Raw genomic sequence first — 27,729 nt, forward strand, 5'->3', positions numbered from 1 at the left:
AAGTGCTTTGGTGAAGATGCCTGCAACATTGTCATGTGTTGACACATAGATCATACTGATCTCTCCTGCATGCAACTTCTCTCTGATATAGTGATAGTGAACCTCAACGTGCTTCGTGCGAGCATGAAACACAGGATTCTTTGCCACTGCTATAGCACTCTGACTATCAGTGAGAATCGGAGAAGGACCCTCCAATGAAAGAATAAGATCAGCAAATAAACGATGCAGCCAAACACATTCAACTGTCGCTATGAAAGCTGCCCTGTACTCAGCTTCACATGAGGAGGTAGCCACTGTAGACTGTTTCTTGCTCAACCAAGAAATGCAAGCATGTCCTAGAAAGAAACAATTCCCATTGGTGGACTGCCTAGTATTATAGTCTCCAGCCCAATCTGAGTCACTGTAAGCATGCATCTGCAAGTCACCCCCCCTGGGAAACATCAAGCCAAAAGACTTTGTACCTTGCAAGTAACGGAAGATGCGTTTTACAGCCTGCCAATGCATAATCTTTGGGCTGTGCATATACCTGCTCACCTGAGAAACTGAAAACTGAATATCAGGTCGTGTATTACAGAGATAAATGAGGCATCCAACAGCCTGACTATAGAGTGTGACATCAATTGATTCACCCGCATCATGCATTGTAAGCTTCAGCCCCGGCTCCATGGGAGTGGACATAGGCTTGCAATCATGCATGTTGAATCTGTCCAAGAGCTTTTGAACATACTTGGACTGAGACATAACAATGCCACGTTTCTCTTGAATAAACTGGATCCCCGAAAAGAAATGTAACAAGCCTAATTTTGACATATCAAATGTAGCTTTCAATTGGGCCTTGAAATCTGCAATTACTTACTCATTTGATCCGGTGAGCAGCATGTCATCTACATAAAGAATGATGACCAGAATATCCCCCCCATCCTTCTTGATGTAGAGGGTGCTCTCAGTTGGACTATTGTGTAGCCCCTTGCTGGTCAGAAAGGCATCAATTTTGGCATACCATGCACGTGGGGCTTGTTTCAGCCCATACAAAGCTTTATTCAGCTTGCATACCTGAAGTGCATTTCCTGAAATTTCAAAGCCCGGAGGTTGTTCGACATAAACCTCTTCCAACAAGTCTCCATTAAAGAAAGCTGTTTTAATGTCCAGTTGATGAACATTCCATTCAAAATTTGCAGCCATGGCTATAACTGACCTGATGGTTGTCATCCTGGATGTAGGAGCAAAAGTCTCCTCATAATCTATGCCCTTTTTCTGAGCATATCCTTTTGCAACCAGCCTTGCCTTGTACCGATCAATGGACCCATCTGGCTTTCTTTTGACTTTGAAAACCCAGCGTGTACCTATGGCATCTTACTTGGTGGCAAATCCACAACATCCCAAGTCTGATTTTTATGAATGGACTGCAACTCATCGTGCATGGCATTCATCCAATGCACATTATCTTTTGCTTCTTCAAATGTCTCAGGCTCCTCCTCATCAAGAAGAGAACCTGCATAAGCTGATTCAACTGAGTGAGCTCCCTCCATGTGCCTTACTGCACTACGAGTTCTGCCAGGCAATGGAGCTTCAAGCTTACTCTCCTTGAGAGTCTGAAGCAACCAATGCGGGACTGTTTTGGCTGTGTGTATCTCTTGAATTTCTTGCCTGACAACTTCATCCACACCCTGAGGTTGTACCAATTCAGCTGGGGGCTGAATCTGTACTTGTGGAGCTGGCGGAGGTTGCTGTAAATTCTGATTTTCAGCGGGGGAACCAAATGCTATAGGAAGCATCCCCTCAAACACATCATCTGAAGAGGCCGGAATCTAAAATTCAGCATTTGTATGTGCAGAATTTTCAGAGAATATGACATCTCTACTGACAAAAATCTTGCGTGTAGTAGGATTGTAGAGACGATAGCCTTTGCTTTGTGAACTATATCCCACAAAAATGCATTTTAGTGCCTTATTGACAACTTGTGTCTGAACTCCATAGGCACGTGGGCATATGCAACACAATCAAAAACTCTGAAGCGGTCCACTGAAGGCTTTCTCCCATGCCATGCCTCATAGGGAGTGATTGTCTTCAAAGACTTTGTAGGAGCCCGATTTAAAATATAGTTTGCACACATGAGGCCTTTCAGCCAAAACCTGTGAGGCAACTTCTTACTTGTGAGCATGCATCTATCCATTTCCATGGTGGTGCGATTCTTCCGCTCAGCTTTGCCATTCTGTTGAGGTGTAAGCCTCACTGTAAGCTGATGCATAATGCCTTTTTCTTTCAGAAATGTCTCAAATTCATGAGACATATACTCCCCCCCTCGATCTATGCGAAGTGTCTGCACCTTGAGTCGTGTCTCATTTTCAACCATAGCCACAAAGTGTTTGAAATGCATAAACACTTCTGATTTTGCCTTGAGACCATAGACCTAAGTGTAGTTGGTAAAGTCATCTATGAATGTAACAAAATAGAGATAACCCCCAAAAGCAGGTGTCCTCGTGGGACCGCAGACGTCACTGTGAATAAGCTGCAATTTTCTTGTAGCTTTCACTGCACCATCCTTCTTGAAGGGAAGCCTATGCATTTTGCCAAGAATGCAACGTTCACATGCATGAGGAGGAGGCGACTCCAAAGGAGGTAATGCATCAACCATATCATGCCTCTGAAGTGTCATTAAGCTACCATAGCTCATGTGCCCATACCTGGCATGCCATAACTCCGCATTGTGCATCGCAGCAGTGGGAGTGCTAAGTGATATGCAAGACTGAAATTCTCCTCTATTGAGTGAGGACACTGAAAGCAAATTCTTCTTTATACCTAACACATAGAGTAGTGAATGTGAGAATAATATCTCCCACTCCACATATTGAATGAGAAGAATTATTTGCACAAGTGACCTTCTTCTTGGTGGGTGAAGAATGCAAAGTTACAAACAGGTTTTTCTTGGAAGTGATGTGCTTTAATCACCACTATCAAAATACCAAGTATGTAGTGTCTCATCAACATTGGAAGAGCATTTATCCTTTGAAGGATCGTAACTGCAAGTCAAAAAAGCATATGGGTCATCATCATTAGTGGCTGTAGTATCTGAACTACCCACTAAAAAATCATGAGTGCAAGTCAAAAAGGTAGTTGCTCTTCAACCAAGTTGGCTGCAACATCTCCTCCATCATGGCAATGTGGACCTGATGCATCTCCATACCAGAGTCCCTTTTCTTTTCTTTGGCTATGCGCTTCTTGCACTCTCCAATATAATGACTTGGCTTCTTGCAATAATGACAGATGCCCTTCTTTTTCTGCTTGTTTGTATCACCCTGTGCCTTATAAGATGGCTGTCCAGAATCAGCTTTATGCTGATGTGTGGACTGATTGGCATGTGGCTTATGCTGCCCTTTACCCTTGGGCTTGAACTTGGAGTGCATAGCATGCTCGCTAGCCCGGGTTGCCATATTTCTGTGTGTTTGTTCCTCCTGCAACAGAAGTCCTACCAACTCGTGAAAGGAGAGAGGATTGCTGCCCCCCCTCAATGACAACTTTAGCAAGGTGTGGAAACCGAGATAGGACTCAGGAAGAGAGTTTAGAGTGGTGGAGATCATCTCTGAATCCAGAATGACTTCATCAATGTTCAGCAATTGTTCCCTGAGATCTTGAAGCTTCGTGCCCTGCTCCATATTTGTATGGGAAAGTTCTCGCTTTAGAAAGGAAACCCTGGCATCGTTTCTTGCTGCAAACATACTGTCAAGTATTACCCAAGCTACCATAGATGTCTTGCATGACCGAATATGAGGTATAATGAACCTCTTGATAGAAAGAGAAATTTCTGAAACAGCTTGTGCATCTCTAGAGTCCCATCTTTTCTGCTCTACTGTGGGAGCTCCTGGAGCGGGTGCTCCAATCACTTGTGCTGTATTTGTACCTCTACACCTGCCTCCAACTGTAGGAGTGACAGGTATAGGCGTTGTATCTGGTCTTTCTTCATCTCCATTGACATAATTCCAAAGATTTCTGCCAACCAAGATATTGCGAACCATGAAACTCCACAAGGAGTAGTTGGTGCCATCCAACTTATCCTTCTGTGTGAGAACCCCGAACACCTCATTTGAGTTGTTCTGAGCCATTTTTGTCAGATAAACTCAGAAATACAGCAAACTGAACAAGTAAAGTCCCTTCCTGGGATGTAAGATGCACAAATAAAATCTGCCAAAGAAAATCTGCCCTCAGTGACAAATATTGTCACAGCCTATCAAAGGCTGAAAATGCACTTCAATTTGTCCTGCAAATGCTCTCAAAAACTTCCAAAAAACACTGCAGAATTTGCCAATGTCTGCAATGTCACTCAAAATCAGTCCAAAATTCCCTGCAACAGTCCTAAAGTGCTTGTACACTGCCAAATTGCATCAGAATGCTAAAAGCCCCAATTTCTTCAGGGAAATTGCATCCAAAAGAGGGCAAATTTCCTGAAAGCCCCAAAAATGCAAGAAATTGCAACTCAAAAAGGGGCAAATTGATTGAAAGCCCCAATTTGCAATTTATGTGCAAAAAGAACCAAATTCTACTGCCTATGTGCGTATATGAGCACACCCTCAATCCCAAAATGCACCTGCTTGAACCCACAGCCAAACAATGGCTGAAATACACAAATCTCTGTCAAAGACCACCTTCCCTCAGAATCTGCAAATGCACCAAGAACTGAAGAGATTCCTGTAACTGTACGAAATGCACTAAATGCAGTTGTACGAAACAGTAGGGCCACACGTGCGGCGCAACTGTACGGTCGAGAGGTACGGAATGCGAGCATGTACATACGGTTTGTACGGCGCTGACAGAGCGTACGGATGTACGGACGAAATAATACCTGCATTACATAAGTCCGTATGTCGTACGGCGAATGTACAGCGGGACTTCGGTACGGTTGTACGGGCGTGGGCCAATATGGCTGTACGGTGCAGGACAGTACAGATGTGCGACGGTACAGACTCGCACGGATGTATGTTGACGCTTCTTGTATAGATGGCGAGTGAAGCTGGTACGATACTTGTACTACAGTACAGACTAAAGGTATGGCTCAGGTACGGGCTGTACGGAATCAGTCCGTACGACTTGTACGGATGGGAAAGTACGGACGGGAGCTTGCAGGAGCGGGATCAGGGAGTAGGGAGGAGGGAGCTTGCGGGCTAGGAAGCAAAAAGCTAGATCTTGCTCTGATACCAAATGTTACAAAAAGAGAGTGAGAGCAAGAGAGCTGAACGTAGTGCTTGCAATAGAAGAAGTGACTAATACAAGAAGTGGGATGGGTTTTGTCTAAGTGACAAAACCTTATTCTTCACTAACCGACCGTAGTTAGTGAACTAACTGTGGTTAGGGGGAAAAACCTCTAAATGAGGGAAAAGTGCCCCTAACCTACTTATTACATTACATTGGTCACTACTGAATTATAATAATAATTCTAACAGATAATCCCAATCCTATACAATTGCTTGTGAAAGAGAACGGTGTGCTCTTTAGACTATGTTGCATGCACATTCATTGCTTTCTTTCTAATATAGTATATTCCATGTGTTGGCACCTGGGCAGGTAAGTTTGGGAGTCACATCTGATAAGTCGAACCCCAGCAACTAAGAGCATAGAAAACAGAACCTCTGGAAGTAAAGATGAAGCCACCAACTGGAAAATCAAAGCGTGACATAGAAGAGGAGGAAGACGACGATGAAGATGAGGATGACCAAAATGAGGGTGAGGAGGACGAGGAGGAGGACGAGGAGGAGGACGACGACGATGACGATGACGATGATGATGACGATGATGGTGAGGAGGAGGAGGAGGGCGATGATGATGTGAGTGAAATTAAGATTCGCTTTGTAGTAACAACTGGAAAAACTTGTGTAATTCTGTGGTGGTAATATCTGTTGTGTACACATGCGAGAAATGGTTGTCTAAATCTTTGAATTTAAGTACTATTGAAGATTGAAATTTATCCTCTGTTCCTTAGTAATTAATATACATTGAAGAGAATTAATGCCTTGTATTCATTTGCAGTATACGTCTGTAAAAGATTTCCGATTTGAAGGGTTTCTTGGTGTCAGGAAATGCAACAAGGTGCAAGTGATGAAGATGAATCAGGATCAGAGGAGGAAGGTGATTCTGATGTTGAGGGTCAACCAAAGGTAGACAGGGTAGAGTACAGTGTTAGATTGACCTGGCTATTTATTAGCTGTTCTCAGTTGTGATGTTCTTTTCCAGTACTCTGGATGTTGGTTGCATTGTCAGTATTATTTTTTGTGGAGTGGTGAAACTCACAAATTCGTTTCTTTTGCAATCTGCTGGAAAGAAGCGGATTCATGTTGGGGTTAAGAGTGCAGGATCTGGAAAGAGGCAAAAGGTTGCTCCATCAATAGGAGCTAGAAAGCAAGGTTAGAATTCCTGAAACTGAAATAGTAATACCTCATTATGCTCACACAGGTGGTTCCTGAACAATTGTCATGTTTATCTCATCTATCTGAAACCAGGGGCAGATGCAGAATATTGGCAAAGCCTTATCGCTCTTGGTCAAAGTGGTAAAGGTACTAGCCAGATCTTGTTCTGATACTAGACTCTTAGCTAACTAGTATACTGCTCAAAAGTTAAGGGGAGCACAACTGTTTACACTAGTTTTTTGTTTCTGGATATAGGTATAGGTTCAGCACGGAAGACTGAAGAAACTCCAACAAGAACTTCCATGCCAAATCAGAAGCGGCAGCAATCTGCAAAGAAAAATATATCCACAGAAAAGACACCTGGAAATGAAAATGTATCTCTCTTTTAAAGGGTTGTGAACAGCTTTCCTGGTTTTTTGAGTTGATTTTGATATGATCTTTTACCGGACTTGTAACAGGCTTCAAAGGGTACAGCGCCTTCCTCCAGAAAGAAGCCTGTACAAATTTTTTGTCAACCATGCAACAGGTAACTGAACTGTTGCAAAACTAAAGTACAACTTCTGCTGGCTGCAAGTAGACTTTCCTTTGGCTCCTGTTTTTTTTTTTTCCCAAGAAAGAGACTTCTATTAAGTAAGAGAAAAAACCCGCGAGAGCAAGCTCAAAGCAGAATATATCATGAAATCATGAGGATAAATTAAAAACCCCCTCAGAGTGAGGTGGAAAACAACCAAGGCTGAGGCTGAAAGTGCCACCTCAACCCTGTTGTAGTCTCAGAGAAGAAAGGAGAATCCTTCCATTCCCTAAAGAAAGAAGCCCTCCTAGTTGAGGTTGCACGGGAGTCTCCCTGCATACCCGTCCATACGGCCATCAAAGTATGTACGGTGTCTGTCCAAATACTAGCCAATGTGTGCGAGGGATGAACCTGAGTACCCTCCAAAGCCTCTGTGCATTTGGCTCTCCAGATATGCCAGGATGCTATGCTCGCTAGAATCTCCCAAGAAGTATATCCACAGAGGCATGTACAGCTGTAAAAGAAAGGTGTGGTACCACATCCAACGAACAGGACTCAGTCTGATGACGTCGAACCGAAATGGCCCGAGAGGAGTCAAATCTCTCATAGAATACCTGAGGCCCTATAAGAGAAAGACAAGCCACTGAGCCCCATGTCATAAAGAATGGGGAGTGGGCAAAGTGACTGAAAATCCTGGCTACCCCCATCCAAATCATCCTCGCTTGTCTGCAATCCCATAAGCAATGCTGAATAGTCTCCGAAGCAGAGAGGCAACGAGGGCAAGTAGGGTCGGCTCCGAACCTGGACCTCCAAAGGTTCACTGCAATCCCACCATGAATAAAGAGTCAAAAGAAGATAGTGATCTTTCTATTCCTGTGGGATTTCCAGAGTCTCCTCCAGAAGCACCTCTGCAGATCCGCAGTGATATCAAATGTCTCCCAATGAGGAACTCTGGAAGGTCTCCAACCTCTACTACTGAGCTGAAACTCTTGGCATTACTGACTGTGTAACGAAAGAAGGGGATGCTCTTCTCTTGATGCCCTGCGTCAATCCACTCCCACTCTCCGGGGTCCCACTGCAAAAACGTGATGGGAACTCCCCCATAGAGCTAGAGCCTCCAAGACCCGGTGGAGAGTAGCCGGGGGTCTGGGTCTAGGAACCACTCTGAATCTGATCCCTGCACCAAAAGACCTACAACCCTGATAGGCTGAAAAGTAGACTCAAGCAAGATGTCCTCTGTGGACCTGAGCAATCTGCCACCATCGTGGACACTAAAAACTAAAGCATCCTCCTGTGCATCTCGAGAAGCGGAACACCTCCTCTTGTAAAAGTACCTGCCCAAGTGGAGGAAGTGAGTGGCATATCATATGTGTCTACCCAAACCTCTGGAAGGGCTGCCTCAATCTGCAAGATCCTCCCTGCACTCCCTCTGAGATGTCCTGTCAACCTTGATTTGGTCTCCTCTAGAAGCCTGCGGAAAGCTTTCAAAGACTCCATAGATGATGCAGGTCCCCTCTCCGACCTGGACCACTGCATGTAGAGTGAGGCACCCAGTGGTCTGCCATGATCATCTAAAATACTGTCATTCCACATGATGGGTTGCCTATCAATCTCTTCACGAGAGGAAGGAGGAATCCTCCGAAGAGTGCTTCTGAAACTGGCCCAAGCTTTCAGAATGGCAACCATGAGAGGGGACGAAGGTGATCTGAGGTGTGCTGTGGTGAAGATCCACCTAACACTGCTCATCCAGTCTCCTCCTGAAGAAGGTGTGCACCTCTGTATGCTGCTAATAAGAAAGTCCTTCCACGGTTCCTGCCCTGGCATAAGTCCCTGCACCACCATCTTGCAAAGTAAAGCTCTGCACTGTAAATCTGGATCAAAAATATTGAGACCCCCTTCTTGTGTAGTAGGGAGGATGAGGGTCTCCCAAGCCACCCTGGCTAAGGCATCTGATGTGCCATCTAGCCCACTTCAAAGAAAGTTTCTGATCGGTCTTCTGAGCTAAATGATGCAGTCCCTAGAACGGCACCAGCATGAACAAACAAACCAAGCCGTGGCCAAGAGGACCTGGATGACCACCACAACTCTAGAGGCAAGATCCAACTTGGCTGAGCTCCAAAAAAGAAGCTTTCTCCTGATGCTCTCCAAAACGGGAGCAAACTGCTGCGCGGAAGAAATATCCAAGCCGACTTGGCAGCCCAAATACTTGATAGGCACACCCCTCTGAACCCAAGTGAATCCTATGTCAAGCCCCCAAACTAGAGTGTCCTCATCACTGATCCAAAAGCCATTGGATTTATGCCAATTTATCTGCGCCCCTGCCGCCAAGCAAAATAAATCCAATGCTGTCCTGAAAGAAGTGAGCGTCTGTGGCATCCAAGCAAACTGCTGTGTCATCTACCAACTCACTGTCAAGTAGCTCCTCTTCCCTTCTGATGGGAAGTCTCAGCCCAAAGATGTCAGCTTGAGATCTAACATAGATACTCATAGCTTCGGCCACGAACAAAAAAAGGAAAGGAGCAAGGGGGCATCCCTGACGGACTGATCTCGAAATCTGAAATCTCTCACCCCTTACCCCACCAATAAGTACCTGGCTGTGGGCTGATCTGTACAAAGAGGAAACACCTTTGATCCAAGCATCAGTAAAGCCAAAGCGTAGAAGGGTGCCCTCCAAAAAACCCCAATCTACTCTGTCATAAGCTTTCTCAAAATCCAAAAGTACAATGGCTAGATTCTGGCCACTTTGCATGGCCCACTCTGAAGCTTCCTAGAAAGAGAAAATGTTATAAAAAATGCTTCTGCCATGCACAAATCCCGTCTAAGTGTCATGAATAAGATCAGGGAGAAGGGGCTGCAATCGGAGGCTGATTGCCTTGGCTAGAATCTTGTAACAAGTCCCCAGAAGTGTGATAGGCCTCCACTGGGACACTAAATTTCTGCAACCTCCTTTCGGGATAAGGTGGATGAGACCCTCTGTAAGCCACCCAGGCATCTCGCCAGAGTCCCAAATGGCCTGCAAGGCTGAAGTAATGTAGTCTCCAATCATATCCCAAAATGCAATGAAAAAAGACGGGGTGAGGCCATCCAAACTTGGGCACTTGCCCTTGTGAAGGGCTGAAAGTGCAGTCCTGAACTCTGTGTTGGTGAAAGGTGCGTCGAGAAAAACATGCATACCCGGATTCACCAACACAGGGATGCTCTGCCAAATAGCCTGTCTAGCATCCTCTCTATCATGTGTCTCAGGATCAGCAGTAAGAAGGGTGGCATAGAAATCTGAAGCTATGCATAAGACATCATCAGGCTCTGCTGTCTGTAAAACCCCATGTGAGTCAATAAGTTGGGATATACTCTCTCTACTATGTCTAGGGCCAAGAGTAGAGAAAAAGTATTTATTGACTCTACCACCCATCTGAATCGAGAAGGACTCTCGTGCATGAAAGGCATACTCTGCTCTCTGATCAAGCAATATCTGCTGATGAGCCCTTGCTTCTGCAAGGCGCTCCTGAATCCAAGCATCTGAAGGCCGTTTCTGCTCTTCCCTCTGCAAAGCTGCCAACTGTTGGCGAACACCAATCTCACGTCTGAGAATATCTTGTCTCCTGGTACAAGCAACTGAGCGGTAGAAGTCGCTAATACCAGAAAGGGCAGCAGCTACATGTGATGGATATGGCTGCCCACCCTGGACATGAGAAACCCATATCTGCAGGGCTGCCTCTGTAAGGTCCTCCTCTGTGTAAAAGGCATCTGGAATCCTGATGCTGGCAGACCGGCCTCTCAAGTGAGGCTCTGAGATAGCCAGCACAACAGGAAAGTGGTCTGAAGTGGAAACCCCAGCAGCAATGCATACCGATCCACCTCTGTCTAGTGCCCAATCATCTACATAGAATCTTTCAATGCGTGTATGAATAGGCATCTGCTGCCTCCTGTTCGACCAAGAGAACAGGAGGGACTGTGGCTGAATAAGAAAGGCATCGTCCAACCAAGTATCTCTGCCACAGAAGTGAAAAAGGAAGGCATCCCAAGCTTCTCTCTCCAAAGAGTGAAGTCCGCCTTCTCTACCCCCTTTTTTGTCTGACGGTAACTCAACCATGTTAAAGTCACCTCCAATCACCCATGAATCCGCAATGGGGGGCCAAGAGAGCAAATCCTTCCACATAAGGACACGTTCCCCTCTAATATCGGAGGCATACAGGTTAAGGAAATGAACCTTACGCCCTCCAATCAAAAGAATAATCCACTGAGCTCTAGAGGGAATAATGACTTCGTGTCCAACAACTAAGGGGAGAACCGACTGCGAAACTGAAATAGAAATGCCCCCCTTGGTGCCCAAGGCAGGCGACCAAAATGTATGGCCAGAAAGCAACTTGCCTTACTTGGCACAATCTCTAGGATCTAGTTTGTGCTCTTGAATAAATAAGATATCAATGGAACCCCCAGTAACACCTGGATGAAGCTGATCCCAGATCAGCTATCTACGGCGGCGATGTGGGACGCCACCTAGGCCCTGTATGTTCCAACTAATAATCCTCATCGACGGGAGGATGTAGAGTGGAACACCTTACTCGACCTAGTGGCGGAAACAAACCCCTCAACAGGGGAAGAGCTCCTGCTCGAGGAGGGAGGAATGGAACCAAGTGGCGAAAAATCAACAGGGGAAAGAACCCTGCCACCTGAAGAAGAAGCCCTGTCAACAGGAAACCCAATCACTGGCTCCCCAAAAGTAGCGGGCACAAACTCGTCCTCTGGGAAATCTGAACCATCTGCCAGGGCTGAAAATGAGTTCCTGTGAAGCAAGCCAGACACCGGAGTGCGAAGGATGCCTTCTGAGAGAAGAGGATCAATAGTGTAAACCATCCCCTTCCCCCTATCCAAGGGAGTAAGTGAGGACTGCTCTCTATCCTGTGTCTGCCCAGCCGCGGAGACCTCTACTGCCTCAAGAGCGTCTGGCACCGCTGGTTCTAGGGAAGAAGCTGCAACCGGGGAGGAGGTCGAAGCTTCAGTGTCTTGGACTGTGCGAGGTGAGACTGGAGGGACAGCTCGAGGTGAAGCAGAGTCCACTAATGTACCCTCGTGAACTGAAGGAGGGATCTGCACACGTGCCGGAACCCACTGGAGAGCGTCGCGTGCCCCTGAGGTAGGTGGGGGTCGAGGAGCAGGTGATGGACCTGTACCACCCCCTTGTCGAGGTCGAGGAGCAGGTGCTGGACCTGTACCACTCCTCTGTCGAGGCCGAGGAGCAAGTGCTGGACCTATACCACCCCCCTGTCGAGGCCATGGGGCGGTAGCTGTACCAGAGGGCTTCTTGGGCCTTTTCTTCTTCCTGGGGCAATCCCTGGCAAAGTGTCCAATGGTCCTGCATATCTTGCATTGGTCCTGTCTGCCTGAAATCTCTACTCTCTGGCGAAAAAAGGAACCATCCGGGCACTGGATCATAACATGGTCCATCTTGAGGTTAGGATCCTTACAGAGGACCCTAACTCTAGGTACCCCATCAGCCTTGGTTGCCTCTGTTGCAGTCAATGGCAACCCAGGGAGGGGTGGGATCTCAGCAACCGCGCCAAAATGCTCCCCAATAACAGAAAGAAGTCGATGGTAAACTTGGGGAAGCGCGGGAAATCTGATGAAGAGCGAAAAGATTTCCTTATCCGCCTCCACTGGGTCGAAACCAATATGAAAGGCTTCAAAGAAGATCTTCCTGTGTCCCAGGTGTAAAAACTCAGCTTTGAGCACAGTGCTCGCAGCCTCTAGAGTGTCAAAAACAACCTGGAAAAAACCTTGTCCCAGAAGACGAACATCTAACAATCGTGGAGTGACGTCTGGGGGGAGAGCTGCAAGCATCCAGTCTCTGGCTTGGGATCTGGAGGGGTGAGACCCAAAGATGCGTGCTAGCAACGTGGTAGAGCATTCAATCTCTACATCCTTCTTGAGCTGCTGCAACTCGTCTTTAGAAAAGGTAATAGTTTTCAAGGCCGGTGGAGGTGGAGTAGGATTGGCTGACGGAGTATCCATCGCCAATCGAGGTGAGGAGGCCGACTCTGACAATTTGGAGGCTCCTTCCGCTCCAAAAAATGCTGCGGGAGATAGGGGGTAGAAAACAGGGAAAGGAGGTGAGGAGGGAGCGGGGGAAGGGGCGAGGAGGGGAGGGGTAGAGGGGAGAGGCTGAGAGGCTGAAGGGGAGGGGGCAGGCTGAGAGGGAGGGAGGGGGCAGGCTAGGGAGAGGAGAGGGAGAGGAAGGAGAGGCAGGAAGGGGGCGGGCTGAGGGGCAGGGAGGGGGCGGGCTGAGAGGAGAGGGAGAGGAGGGAGAGGAGAGGGAGGAAGGGGGCGGCGGCAGGCTGAGAGGGTGAGGAGAGGGAGAGGAAGGAGAGGGAGGGGCAGGGAGGGGCGCGCTGAGAGGAAGGGAGGGGGCGGCACAGACTGAGAGGAAGAGGAGAGGGAGAGGCGGAGAGGCAGGGAGGGGGCAGCGCAGGCTGAGAGGGAGAGGAGAGGGAGAGGAAGGGGCGGGCTGAGAGGCAGGGAGGGGGTGGAGGCGCAGGCTGAGAGGGGGAGGAGAGGGAGCGGGCTGAAGGGAAGGGGGCGGGCTGAAGGGGGAGGAGGAGAAGGGAGGGAGGGGCTGAGGGAGGGGGAGGGGCTGAGGGCAAGGGAGAGAGGGAGGGACGGGCTGAGGGAGAGGGTGCAGCAAGGGAGCGGGGAGGAGCAGCAGCTCGAAAAAATGTTTTGCTCGGCTTCTGTAAGTAGTGTACTGATGGCTCCTGTTTGGGGTTAGTGTTTCCCTGTAAATCGATCTTTTGACACAGCCATTTTACAGGAATCATGTTGGCTAGGAATGTTTCATTCAAACCTCTGAGATGGGCGTTTTTAAAAAATAATAATTTAAAGTTCACTTGATTCTTGACTTCTCTAGTTAGTAATTACTAATAATTAAATTTAAAATTTAATTTCGTTTTGGTAACTAAAATTCGAACAAGGCAAACCCATGGTTGTTAAGACACTCGTGTCTTATCATAAGACACTTAAGACACGTGTCTTACCTTAAGACACCTTTAGACACTCTTGTTTTTTGTTTTTTTTGGTGGGTGGGGGGTAAGATTTGAGTCTTGAGAGTCGAAAATTTCCTTTCAATTATATGTATCGAGATGTAGATTTCATTCATATCACATGTGACAAGATTCAATTGTCCATTTAAACCTTAAAGTACTCAATACTTGCAAGCTCTTGAGTCGCGAGTCTTAACTTTAAGTTTTAAGTCTTGAGTGACGAGTCTTGACTCTTAACTACATTGTACAAGTGCCTTCTTGCATTGTTTAAGTGTAGTTTATTGTACTTCTAGAATCTAGCAGTGAGCTATGCTAGCAAGTTGTACATTTGTATACTTATACATATATTAATTAAATATTTATTATTATAATCACAATGGCGTGTCTTAGGTGTCTTATCTTTAAGACACTTTAGACACTCGTGTCTGAAGCGTGTCTAACGTGTCGTGTCTTAACGTGTCTTACAACCATGGGCAAACCTCTTAGATACTTTTTAAAATCGTCTAGCGTAGAGATGGCTTTTCTTTTTAGGCATGCTTCCTTATAATTGTGAAATACTTACATAGGAACAGTTTTGTTTCAGTTTTGTCATTCTGGATTCCTATTTCAAAAGCAATATCTTGTGAAGATCAAGTACATCCTCAAATTTCATCACGTTTTCAATTAATTGTCCGGGGTTAGGTAAAATGGTTTAGTACTCTAGGATTTTTAACATCTTTCAAAGCAAATTTGCATTAATCAAACTGAAATTCAAATCAAATTGAAAGTTACACTAGTCAAGGTTTAGATGTAATTCTGCCTAGGTGACAAGATTTAAAAAATATAGACAAAGCCAAAAGCTGAAATTTGAATAAGACCATGTCAACTTACCCCTCTCCTTTTTCTCTCACATTGGAACTACATAGTTGGACTACTTGTAATATCCTTAGGAGGTTGGATTTAGTTCTATCAAAAGATTTGTGAGTTCTCCACTCGATGTTGTGTATCCTTAAAAACTCCTTTATAGTGCAAAGTGAGAGTTACGGGCAAGACTTTCAGTTCTATGTTTGAATGCTTGTATGCATTGATGTTGTATGTGATTACTTTTCTATTCTTAAAAAAAAAAGAGCTATGTCAACATTACCATTTTGAATGTAAGATTGAGTCCTGTACATAGAATTTGTAATAGTCTACTACATGTTGTGTATCTCCTAAAGATTTTTCCAAGGGTACTCACTTTATTTCAAAGCAGTGCTGTTACGTCAATTGTAATACCAAGGTCACGATAGAAGATGGGAAACCAAGAGGGCTCGACAGTGCTTGCATCAATGGGAGTGTAGAGGGTTTGGGACTAGGTATTACCCTAGGCCTAGGCGACAATATGGAGTGCAAAGGAGGCCTAAAGGGGCATAGAGGTTCTAAGGTCCATATGGATACATGGCACTTAAGAGGACACCACAGTGGCAAGCACTGGGCTAGGAGGGAGGATACCATAAGGAACTTGAGAGAGAGCAAGTTCACGAGATAATGGGATCCGTGGCAGGGTGGAACAATATCATAGAGTCCTCTATGAAGTTGGAGACGTTACATTTGGTATCAGAGCTGTTTTGCGAGACTGTTGAGAACGCTGTTGAGTTCACCGGGATCCTTTCAATCTGTTCTCTTCTATGTCCCAGACTCTTGAGTTTTTGGAGACCGCAACCCCAATGACCTTGTGGCATGATCGTAGGGCAGAGAAAGGAGCAAGGCGCATGACTTCGGGTTTGAATTGTGACTCCTAACAGCAGCGTGCAAAGCCGGAAGTGCTTAAAGGTGTAACACATCATCTAAGACTCCATATTTTTAAGTATTGAGAAGGTTGAGGTGTGAATCGTAACTGTTTCGAAGGCAATGGGCGACACAAATTGCAGACTATCTAGAAGCTGGAACTCAGTACGAAGACTTTGTATAAATGGATGCTCAAGTATGTGTGGGTGTGTGGATTTGTATGTGTGAGAGCATACTTTTATACTATGATCTATATCCACTGTTGGGCGCTGATGACGTCAGTGGGGATGCCATAGTAGCTAGTTCCTACTATGCGTGATGGAGTTTATGGTTTTCAATCTTATGAGTGACTCTCGTGAGATTGAAACTGCACTATGTTGTGTTTTTAGAGGATGAGTTTGGGAATGTTCCTGGATTCATCTAGGTATATCTAGAAGTTGGAACGACTATGCAACGATCTATAGGAGATCATAAGCTCTGGCAATGGAGAGCTTGGAGCTGTGAGTGACTGAGAGCCAAAGGCTCGAGCTGTGGGCTACGAAGGAGCGTGGCGTTGAAGATGAAACATTATAAGTGCAATTGCGGGCTCGGGTTTAGGCAATCTTTTGGAGTAGAGGGGAGGCAATGATTACCATATGAGTCTGAAGTAAACGTAGCAACGAAGGAGACAAAAAGCTCGAGAGGATAATGGGGAAATGGAAGACAGAGACTACGGTGATTATGGAATTCCGTGTACGGAATTCATTAAACATGAAACTCGAACATAAAATATGGAGACACAATTAGGAACTATTAGTGATACATTGAAAACCCTAACTAAAGCCATAACCAAGTTATCCGATTCTCAATGGGTAACTCCTATGAAAAAATCACCGACTCCTCCTAATCAAGTTGAGAGGTCCACCTCTTGACTTAGAGAAACCTCTAACATTCTTAAGGGCTTGAAACTGCCAATGTTCAATGGGGAAGAAAAGGAGTGTAATAAAGATGCAAATAATACGTTTTTGCAAAAATGGCAAGACTTCCATCGACTCAGGAATACCCCTCTTGAAAATCAAGTCGTGGAAGCAAGTCTTTACCTTGGAAACAAGGCCTATAAACTATAAATGGTGCATGAGCCTCAGAGAAAATGATAGAATTCCTAGGTATTGGGATGGGCTTGGACAAGCCTTCTTAAAAGAGTTTTACCGGAAAATGAATTAGAAAGAGCATGGGAGGCTTGGGACAATTGCACTTTGGGTAAAAATACTCTAGTTCAGTATAAGCAAATTATAGGGAGACAGTCCTTAAGCTGAAAGGAATTGATGAATTCCAGAAGATAAGGGGTTTCGTGAGAGGTCTCAAAGACACTTATAAGATTGAGGTGAGAAGAAATTCTTTCAAAACCTTTGAAGAAGTAATTAAGTATGCCCAAATATACAACGATACGACGGGGAAATCCAAAGCTGGAACTTTGGAACAAACAGGTTTTGCTCCTAAGTTCAACAAATTTTTCAATTTGAAACGGAAGGGGCACTTTAAGAAGGAGGCTCCTCAGGCACCACCTAAGAAACCTCAAACACAAAATTATCCTCTCTTGGAGGATTATGAAAGGGCCAGATAGGAAAATCTTTGCTTCAAATGTTTGGGCAAAGACAATACTGCTTGGAACTGCCCTAAAAATTGTTAGCAGGAGCTAAAGCCCCATATAGAACTCCACAAAAACAAGTACATGCGGTGCAGGTATTACCGCTTAATGGTATTGAAAAGTATACTAAAGTAGAGGTCTATCATGAGGATAGCATCCGCATGTGCTGTCTATCATCATCGGCAATGTGGCAGTCCATCTTTGGTCCTCCTGCCTTAAGGATGCATGGAAAAATAAAGGGGCAAAGGTAAGAGTGACGGTCGATGATATTGCAACACATGACGTCTTGAACTACTCGTTAGTGAAGAAATTAAAATTGCCTGAGAGTCCAAGTGCCAATAATAAAAAGGTTTGGGACACCATGATATATGGTGTAGAGTTGGATATTCAAGGCTATCAGGATGCCTTGGATTTTCAAATCATGCATCTCAATCGAGCAGATGTAGTGCTTGGTCGAGAATGGTTGTATAGTCTTGGACATAGCTTACAACGGAGTTATCTTAATAATTCCATTATGTTTGAAAAAGATGGTAGAGTCTTTCAGATTTAGGGAGAACATGATGTGCCCAACTCTCCTCTTATTTGTTCGATGGAATTGGAACAACTACTAGACCAAGAAAAATGCGAGGTATATCTCTGTGAACTTAACTTTTATTGGTGATTTTATGTCTTTTGCATCGGAAAGAAGTAATATTGTTTTTGATGATGTTAAAAAGTATAAATCTTCTTTCAATGATATAATGTTTGAATTTTTTTGCCTGATTTGCATGACGGTTTTCCCCCTGAGAGAGAAGTAGATCATAAAATAGATTTGATTCTTGGATCTACCCCTGTTTGTAACCCCCCATATAGGCTTAGTCAAACGGAGGAATGTGAGGTGAAAGACAATTAATTGAATACTTTAGGAAGGGCCAAATTCAACCAAGTAGCTCACCTTGGTCTGCACCAGTTTTACTGGTAAAGAACTATGCGTTTATGCATAGATTATTGAGCACTAAATAAAATCACCATAAAAAATAAGTATCCTATGCCTCGCATTGATGGGATTTTTGATCAATTGCAATGGGCAAAATATTTTACTAAAATTGATTTAAGGTCAGGATATCAGCAAGTACAAATTAAGGAAGAGGATGTTCCTAAGACATCATTTCGTACTAGGTATGGGCATTATCAATTTAAAGTAATGCCATTTGGATTAACAAATGCTCCAACGACTTTCATGACACTTATGAATAGTGTCTTAAGGCCATATTTAGGAAAATTTACTGTAGTATTATTAGATGATATCCTTATATATAGTAAAACAAAAAAAAAGCATTTGGAACATTTGCGAAAAGTGTTCCAACTGCTTAGAGATAATTCACTCTTTGCTAAAGAATCCAAATGTGAATTCTTTGCAAAAGAAGTGAAATACTTGGGACATATAATATTCCAAGGAGGGGTTCGTATGGATCTTGAAAAAGTAAGGGCCATATTGGAATGGCCACACCCTACAAACCTAGAAGAGTTACAGATATTCTTAGGTTTGTTCGAATTCTATAGGAGATTCATCTAAGATTACGCTAAGATTGTTGTCGATGATGACTGACCACCTTTATATGGGATGAACCTCAAAAGAGAAGTTTTGAAAAATTAGAAGTAGCTATAGTAGCAACTCGTCTTAAAGGTAGTGGATCCCAATGAACCATTTTTGGTTGAGACAAATGCCATTGATTTTGGTGCTGGAGCGGTACTTTTACAAAAAGGTTGACTAGTGGTTCTACTTGTTTTCGAGGACGTGAACGATTCTCAAGGGGAAGGTAGATATGTACACATAATGTTCAAGATGCAATCTCAACAATTGTTTACATTGTACATAATTGTAAGATACATGACAATAAACCACATACAAGAAAGAATCATCGTGGGAAGCTCAGTACGGTTACGTATTAGTGTCTGTCTCAATCACTTCTAGTGTGCATAGCATGTAGATCCGTTGTTCTCTAGATATGCGTGTTGCTCTTCCTGTCTCAATCCTCAGCTGATGGGATGAAACCCACATCTGCCCAATGGCGATCCTCAGTGCGTGTGAGACTCCTCTGTCCTCAAGATACTAGGGTTTGATGATGAATTCCTCCTCCGAGACTCTCAGGAAGTGGTCACGGTAGAATTGGGTCTTGGTGGGGAGCTCGTGATCTCCCCCAAAAGTCCGAGCTGTGTGGAGCTGGAGGAAGTCTATGTAGGCCATCTTCTGGTGGTTCTAGTGATGCCCTATAGGCCATGGTATGTGCCTTGTAGGCATAAGTGTAGGCACTTATAGTGTTAGTGCCTTCTAGGCTACATGGGACACTTAGTCCTATGTGACACCTAGGATACTTAGTCCTAGGTCTAGGTACAAGTACTTTGTACTTGTGTTTCTTCATCTTATCTAAGTTTTGACGTGATTGCTCTATCGACTCGTCTTGTACCTACACTCTCTCTCTCTCTCTTCAGACATCCGTACCTTCAGTGGTATCAGAGCCCAGCTTCGCTTCCCGTACCTCTTGTCCGTACTGCCCGTACAATAGTACGGACCTCCGTATAACCAGTACGGATATCGTACTGTACCTTCAGTATACATGCGCGTCGTCGTACATTGCATCGCCGTACTGAATCGCGCGTCGTCGTACATCTGCATCGAGGGTCGTCGTACATCCGTCGTCACTTGTACTCTGCGTCGTCGTACTCTGCTCCATACTCTACGCTATTTCGTACGCGTATCGTACACTGCGCCATACTTCATCCATACATCGCGCTATTCCGTACGTCGTACCGTACAAAGTTCATCGTACAAGGTACTTTCAGCATACAGTTGTACCTACGTAGGAACACCGTGCAAGGTACTTGCACCGTACCTATAGATCAGTCGTCAGCAGCTTGTACCAGCTTCCCGTACACACGTACCTTCAGTAGCTGATCGTATAGCTTGTACTTGATCTGGGTATTCCGTACAGTTTCACCACAGGTTCCGTACCTGTTTTGGCATTGGCTTGAATCAGGTTCTTGGTCTCACTGCAGTCATCTACAAACATTTGCAATTTTGGGGCTTTTGCAGGACATTGGCAAATTTGGGGCTTTCTTTTCCTTTCACCTCCTTTGATTGCAATTTCTTGCAAGAATATTGGAGTTTTGGGATTTAGTCTGCAATTTCTTGTTTAGATTGCAGTACATTGGGTCATATTGCAGGACATTAAGTTACATTTGCAGGACATTGGGTCAGATTATCATACATTGGGTCACATTTGCAAAATTTCAGCAAAATTTGGGGCTTTTCTACATTTGCCCTCTTTTTGGCCTATTTGTCCTCGATAATTTGGGGCTTTTGCCAAATTTGCTGTTTTTGCAGTGAACATTGCCTGTCACAGTCACATTTGGGTCAGATCTGCATTTGCCCTTTGATTTGGGTCATAAATTTGCAGATATTTGCTGTCATTTTTGGGACAGCCAGCTTTTTTGCAGTGATAGCCTTGAGGCTTTTGGGTTTTCAGGTCTTTTAAAGGGTATCACATATGCTATGGCTGGGAACAATCAAGATTTATTTGGAGTTCTTCGTGAAGATGATAAGTTGGATGGCACCAACTATCCGATGTGGTCTTATCTCATGAAACATATTCTTGTTACAAAGCATTTGTGGAATATAGTTTCTGGGGCTGATCTGAGGCCAGCCAATGCTACAGTGGTTGTTTCTACTGCTGGTTCTTCTGCAGCAGGTACTCCTTCTGATGCCTCTTTCTCTAGCACTCCTGCTGCTGCTCTTCCAACTCAAGAACAGTCAAGATGGGATGCAAGAGATGCAAATGCACATTCATGCATTGCTTTATCATGCAAGAGAATCATTATTCCACACATCCGGTCTTGCAGGACAGCAAAGGATGCTTGGGATAAATTGGCTTCTCTCTATCAGATACGCAATGAAGCTCGTGTTGCATATTTGAGAAGGCAATTACAGGAAGTGAATATGAATGAAGGTGAGTCAATGGATGCATATTTGACAAAGGTCAAGGACCTCATGGAACAGCTTGCCAACATTGATGAGGTGGTGCCAAATTCACAGCTTGTCAGTACTACATTGAATGGACTGCCAGATACATATCAAGGGTTTGCTACAACCCTTCGATTAGTGGCCATGGGTAATCCAGACCACTATTCTTTCGATCAGCTAGTTACTTTGCTTTTGCAGGAAGAGCAAAGTAGAGCTAACAAACAAGCCATTATTCTTGATCATGCATTTGCTTCACAGCAGATAGGAAGAGGCAAGGCTTCCAAGCCTATGGGCAAGCCAAAATCTGCGCACAGCAGCTGCAATTCCTCTACGCATAGCAGCTGCCATTCCTCACATGCATCTAAAAATACAGCAGATAAGGGAAAGAAAAAAAGATGCAACTATTGTCGCAAGCCTGGACATGACATTTCAGAATGTAGGAAGCGCATTGCTTCGGAGAAAAAGAAAGCAGGATTGACAGTTTATGCCTCACATGCCATTGAATCCCATGAGCCAGCAGATGCTTCACATGCACATGCTCTTCAGGATGATTGGGCATGGGCTGTCCATTGCTCATTTGATCCCTTCAAAGCTGATGCACTCTTTACTGCTAATGATGCTCAGTCCTGGTACTTTGATAGTGGTGCTTCCAAGCATGTCACATCTTGCAGACAGTTGTTTCATTCTCTAGCTGATGCACCTCGAGGGGGGATTGTTATATGTGCCAATAATGCTTCATATGCTGTAAAAGGAGTTGGAGATGTGCAGCTCACATCCATTTCCAGCCATCTTGTCACTCTGACAAATGTTCTTTTTGTGCCTGGCATTGAAGTCAACTTGATTTCAATTTCAGCAATTGCTACTTCAGGTTTCATAGTAATTTTTGATGGCTACAGATGCCTAGTATATGATCTTCGTGATGACAATGCCATAGTTCTCACTGGCACTTTGCAAAAAGGGCTTTATCACCTTGATCATCATTCAGCTGCACTTTCTACTGAAGCATTGGCTATTTCAGATTCACAGCTTGCTGAAACTCATCTTTGGCATGAGAGAATGGGCCATCTCAATTATAGAGCTCTTGCAAAGCTACATTCACAGCAGATCGCAAATGATGTACCTCAGACTCACACAGTTTCCAAACATGTGTGTGAGGGCTGTCTTTTGGGTAAGATGCATCGATTTCCTTTTCAAAAGAATTGTCCAAAACTCTCACAAAGGAAATTGCAGCTAGTACACAGTGATGTCTGTGGCCCAATGAGGACAAATGCCATTGGAGGATACAAGTATTTCATGACTCTCATTGATGATTTCACAAGGTATTGCTGGGTATATCCTTTAAAGGCCAAATCTGAAGTTTTCTTATGCTTTCAGAGATGGCTGAATATGGTTGAGAATGAATCAGGATGCAAGCTTGTCACCCTCAACACAGATAGGGGGGGTGAATATATGTCAAAGGAGTTTGATGCATTTCTATCCTCACGAGGCATTATTCACTAATGCACTACTCCTTACACTCCTCAGCAGAATCCTATTTCTGAAAGAAAAAACAAGTCCACAATGGAGATGGCCAGATGCATGCTTAAGGCCAAGTCTTTGCCCAATAAATTTTGGTAGCTTGATGTAGTAATGTGTGCCAACTATGTGCTGAATAGATCACCTACACGGGCATTAAAGACTATCACACCTTATGAAGCATGGAAAGGCAGGAAGCCTTCACTTTCACACATGAAAGTTTTTGGGTCTTTTGCATATGTTCATGTACCATCTCAGCTGAGACATAAGCTTGATGACAAGGCAATCAAATGCATATTCATTGGTTACAGCCAAGAGAGCAGAGGGTATCGGTTATATCAACCAAATACTGGGAAGATTATTGTCAGTAGAGATGTGATCTTTGCTGAACATTCAGCTTCTCCTCTTGTGGACTGCAAAGCAAAGCCAGATATTGACATGTTTGATGCCTTTGAATCTTGGTTACCTTTGCCATCAACAGAAGAGGATTTTGAGCAGCAACATGAGCCTCCTGCAGGCCCTCCACTAAGCAATAATCAGCCACAACCTCATGCTGATTTGCAGGTTACTCTTCCGGCACAGAATGATCCCATTACTCATGATGCAGTCATTGAAGAAAGAGCTGTCAATAGACAGCAAAGGGAAGTTCCCAGATGGCTTCTGGATACATTGAGGGACAGCAAACAAGACCAGCCTTTTGCTGCCCGGACAAGATCAGGGAATAGACAGCATGGTCACTTTCTTGAGTTTGCACTCCTTGCTACAGCTTGCAATGAAGAGCCTTTGTGCCATAAAGATGCTTTTGACAGCAAAGAGTGGATGGATGCAATGAAAGCTGAGTTACAATCTATTGCCAAAAATGACACATGGGAATTAGTAGATCTCCCACCTGGCAAGCATGCCATTGGAACGTGGTGGGTCTACAAATTAAAAAGGAAATCTGATGGCAGCATAGATCGATACAAAGCCCGTCTTGTTGCAAAAGGGTATGCCCAACAACAAGGCATTGACTTTGAGGAGACATTTTCTCCCACATCCAGGATTACTACCATTCGATGTGTCATTGCCATTTCAGCCCATCATCATTGGCAAGTGCACCAACTTGACATCAAGACCGCTTTTCTTCATGGGGATCTGCAGGAAGAAGTCTATGTCACACAACCTCCTGGGTTTGAGGTTGTTAATTCTGAAATAAGGTATGCCCGCTTAGAAAAGCCCTTTATGGTTTGAAGTAGGCACCCAGGGCATGGTATGCCAAAATTCATGCACACTTACTATCCCTTGGTTTTCAGAATAGTCCCACAGAACCCACTCTTTATTTCCGTGGGAGTGGATCTGAATTTTTAGTGCTGATTTTATATGTGGATGATATGCTTATCACGGGCCCAGATACTCAGCAAATTGCAGGTTTCAAGGCTGATTTGCAGCAGATTTTTAACATGTCAGACATGGGACGGCTCCATTATTATTTGGGCATTCAGTTTGCTCATGTTGAGGGGGGTATCATGATGTCTCAGTCCAAGTATATTGGACAGCTCCTTGATTGTTTTCAGTTTGAGGATTGCAAGCCAATCTCTACTCCAGTGGACCCTAGCTTCAAATTCTCAGCTCATGATGGGAGCCCACCATGTGATATCACTCTTTATCAGCAGGCTGTTGAATGCCTTATTTATTTATGTCATACCAGACCTGACTTGCAGTATGCAGTATCTCAGCTCAGCAGATTCATGCACATGCCCAGTTCACAGCGTTGGCAGGCAGTGAAGAGAGTCTTCAGATATCTCAGAGGCACTCGGGATTTAGCCCTCTTCTACGGTGATCAGGGTTCACTTACCATGCATGCTTACACGGATAGTGACTGGGCAGGATGTTCCGACACCAGAGTGTCACATACTAGCAATTGTTTTTTGCTTGGCAATTCATGTATTTCTTGGCTCAGCAAGAAGCAACCGACAGTTGCCACGTCTAGCTATGAGGCTGAGTACAGGGCAGCTTTCACCACTACAGTAGAGTGTGTTTGGCTTCGACAGCTACTTACAGATCTTGGTATTTGCCAGACATCCTCCACTATTGTCTACACTGACAGCGAGAGTGCTTTGGCCATTGCGCGTAACCCAGTGTTTCATGCGCGTACCAAGCATATTGAAGTTCATTATCATTATGTTCGGGAGCGGTTGTCAGCAGGAGACATAGAGTTGTCCTATCTTCCCACAGAGGACATCATCGCAGATATGTTTACAAAGGCACTTCCTCGTCCTAAGTTCGAAGTCTTCCGACAGGCTTTACACTTCGTTCCCTTTGTTACATGATCTGACATTCCTTGTACATTCATAGGTGGCTATATCCTTTTGGATGAACATGTGCCACCATGACCAGAAACTACCATGTATTCTGAGATGTTTCCATATGATATGGTTAATCTCATCTTGCGGGATTGACTCACGGGGTGCATCCATACTGTATTGAAATGCATAAATGTGTCCGCCCCGCTCTCAGCTAGTCGTCTAGATGACTCCAGAGCCAACCTCGGTAGTCTCCACTAGGGTAAGTCCCTGACTCTACGAATGAATGTCACTGTTTGGAATATGGCATCAATCTGTAGTGGTGTCGTGGCGAACTCTGCCTGTACTATCTCATGCGGGAGTAAGGGCTTTCTCCAAATCATCCTAGATCCCATAGTCACCTGTAGTTGCTCAAATCTCCTCCACTCTGCTATCAGTAGGTCACATCCCCAAAAGGGTGCTGCATACATGGCATTTAGTCGCACTAGTGTATCGAAGAGCCAGCACTTTGTCGGTGATGGATCGTGAAAGTGTGCTTGGAAGCACTGTCTCACCAGTCGGGCTAGAGCACCCTGCCCCCGTGTGAGTCGTGCATGGGCTGCATGTGTCATAGTGAAAAGGGGTCTTGTGAAGACTGCTCCTAAATAGGTGTAGGACTGCACTATCTCCACTGGCTTGTCTCGATAAGTGAAGTTGAGTCGACGGAGCACTGCTGCATGTGAGGTGTTGAAGACCATAACCTTGGTCTATCCAAAATTGATTGTTAGGTGTCTCTCTCTGCAAAACACGTCTAGGGCCTCCAAATGTCTCTGCAGTCTCTCCATTGAGGATAAGGATTATGTCATCAGCGTATAGCAATATTTGTATCATGAGATCGGCTAGTAGTGATCCTTTTCCTCCTAGGCGGTCTACGAAGGAAGTGATCTCATCAATATAAAGCGCGAAGAGGATCGGTGAGAGGGGGCAACCTTGCTTCAATCCGATCGTACTCTCGACCCAATCCGATAGACCACCTGGGGCATGAACTCTACCTACGACTGACTCATACAGGCTCATCACCCCCCTTATCAATGTCTCTGGAATCTGTAGCTCCGCTCCTGTAGTCTCCTGATCATGAGGGACTGTGGGACAGTGTCAAAAGCCTTTTGAAAGTCTACAAACATGTGTAGACCTTCTGGTGTCTGGACCTCGCCGCCTCAATGATAGCCCTCAAAGTGAAAATGTGATCTAGGGTAGAGTCCTGTCTCCGGAATCCTGTCTGCCCTAGTGCCTGCTGCCCCCGAGCCTGTGTATGACTCCTGAGCTCCCTCTGTAAGACTGATCCATAAATCTTGGCCAGAGTGTGGCCAATCATGAGGGTACGGTAGTTCCCAGTCTCCATAGGGTTCCGAGAGAGAGAGAGAGAGAGAGAGAGAGAGAGAGAGAGAGAGAGTTTACAATCTCAATCAGTATTGTTGTTTTCTGTGCAGGAATTTCCAATCCAAAACTGCTCTTAGCCAGCATAACACTGCAAAGCATAAATAGACTTCTATGAGAGACTGTAATATCTGTTTATTGAGGCTTGACTCGGATCCACTCGAGGAGTTTTCTTTATCAAAGTTTGAGGCTGATTTGCAATAATGAAGAAAGAGAGTATTTACTGATGAAGGCCTTGTACATCAACCAGCTGATAGTGGCACTTTTCAAGGATTACTTTCACAAATAGGCACTTCTTGCGAAGGTACATATGCATAATGCAAATACTTCTTTGATCGGAATGGACTCTATATGAAAGTGCCTTGCATTTGTGGCTGGCTGTCTGTATTTTTGCCAATTGACCTTGTTGGATAGTTTTCAGTGGTCTCTTGGGTGCCAAATAGATAGCCGGCACGCTTGAACCTCTGTGCAATGTATACAGTTAATACATGGATCAGAAAATCATGGGATTTTGTTCTCACCTTACCAAACAGGCTTAGTTCTATTGTTGATACAGAGCCCATATGTAAGTGTGGTAGGCGCAACCAGTGGCAGGCGATCAGGGTATGGCAGTATTCAACTATAATTTCTGATGGCTGCTTTTGTGTTTCCTACAGGGCGTTAGTGTTTAGCTGGCAGCCAATATTCGGTGTTTTCAAAGAATTGTATCCACCTGATTTGGGTTTTGGGTTTGGTGGTGGTTTGGGTTTGGACAGATTTTCAAGGCCTCCCTACTTCTAATTGTCTTCTAAATGTCCTTTGATTTTGTTTATGTTATTAGGATATGGCTGATTTACAACAAAAGCATCACAAACATATGCACAAAATGTCTCCCTGTATACCTGTATGATGAGGAATACAAATTCTCTCCCCAATAGGAGGACCAAAGGGTTCTCTCATTATCCCTCCAAATACTATTCTGTTTCGTGCGCACACATAATATCTCCCTAATAGAGGGACCAAAGGTGTGTCTCATTATCCCTCAAAACAGTACTCTGGTTCTTCAAGATCTATATGCACATTTATATATAGACAGCCGGCTCATTGTTGCTTGTTCCATCAATTGAGAGTAGCACTAAGGTTCAGAGTAGTACATTGGGAAAAAGAGGTTTGATAAGAGCAAAGTCTTACATGAAGGTCTCTTACCTGTTAAGGATAGAAGCA

At 44.6% G+C, this 27,729-nt stretch overlaps 1 protein-coding gene across 6 annotated transcripts in view; it reads left to right on the plus strand.

Annotated features, from left to right (window-relative positions):
• LOC147904561 (uncharacterized) overlaps window positions 1-27,195 on the plus strand; it is a 43,373-nt gene extending 16,178 nt beyond the window's left edge. For 2 of the 6 annotated variants that reach the window (XM_087394704.1, XM_087394691.1), the window contains exons 2-8: window positions 5,557-5,816; window positions 6,066-6,155; window positions 6,311-6,392; window positions 6,489-6,542; window positions 6,651-6,769; window positions 6,854-6,921; window positions 26,580-27,071. In XM_087394704.1, the coding sequence (XP_087250830.1) occupies window positions 5,634-5,816; window positions 6,066-6,155; window positions 6,311-6,392; window positions 6,489-6,542; window positions 6,651-6,769; window positions 6,854-6,921; window positions 26,580-26,634 (651 nt within the window). In that variant the 5' untranslated portion in view covers window positions 5,557-5,633 and the 3' untranslated portion in view covers window positions 26,635-27,071. The other 4 variants (XR_015543225.1, XM_087394713.1, XM_087394722.1 and 1 more) reach the window with 4 other exon arrangements.
• Window positions 27,196-27,729: the final 534 nt, after the last annotated feature.

The sequence above is a fragment of the Dipteris shenzhenensis genome, chromosome 2 (genome assembly GCF_047967505.1).
Source record: "Dipteris shenzhenensis isolate YYH24624 ecotype China chromosome 2, Dip_SZ_1.0, whole genome shotgun sequence".
Classification (NCBI taxonomy): Eukaryota; Viridiplantae; Streptophyta; class Polypodiopsida; order Gleicheniales; family Dipteridaceae; genus Dipteris; species Dipteris shenzhenensis.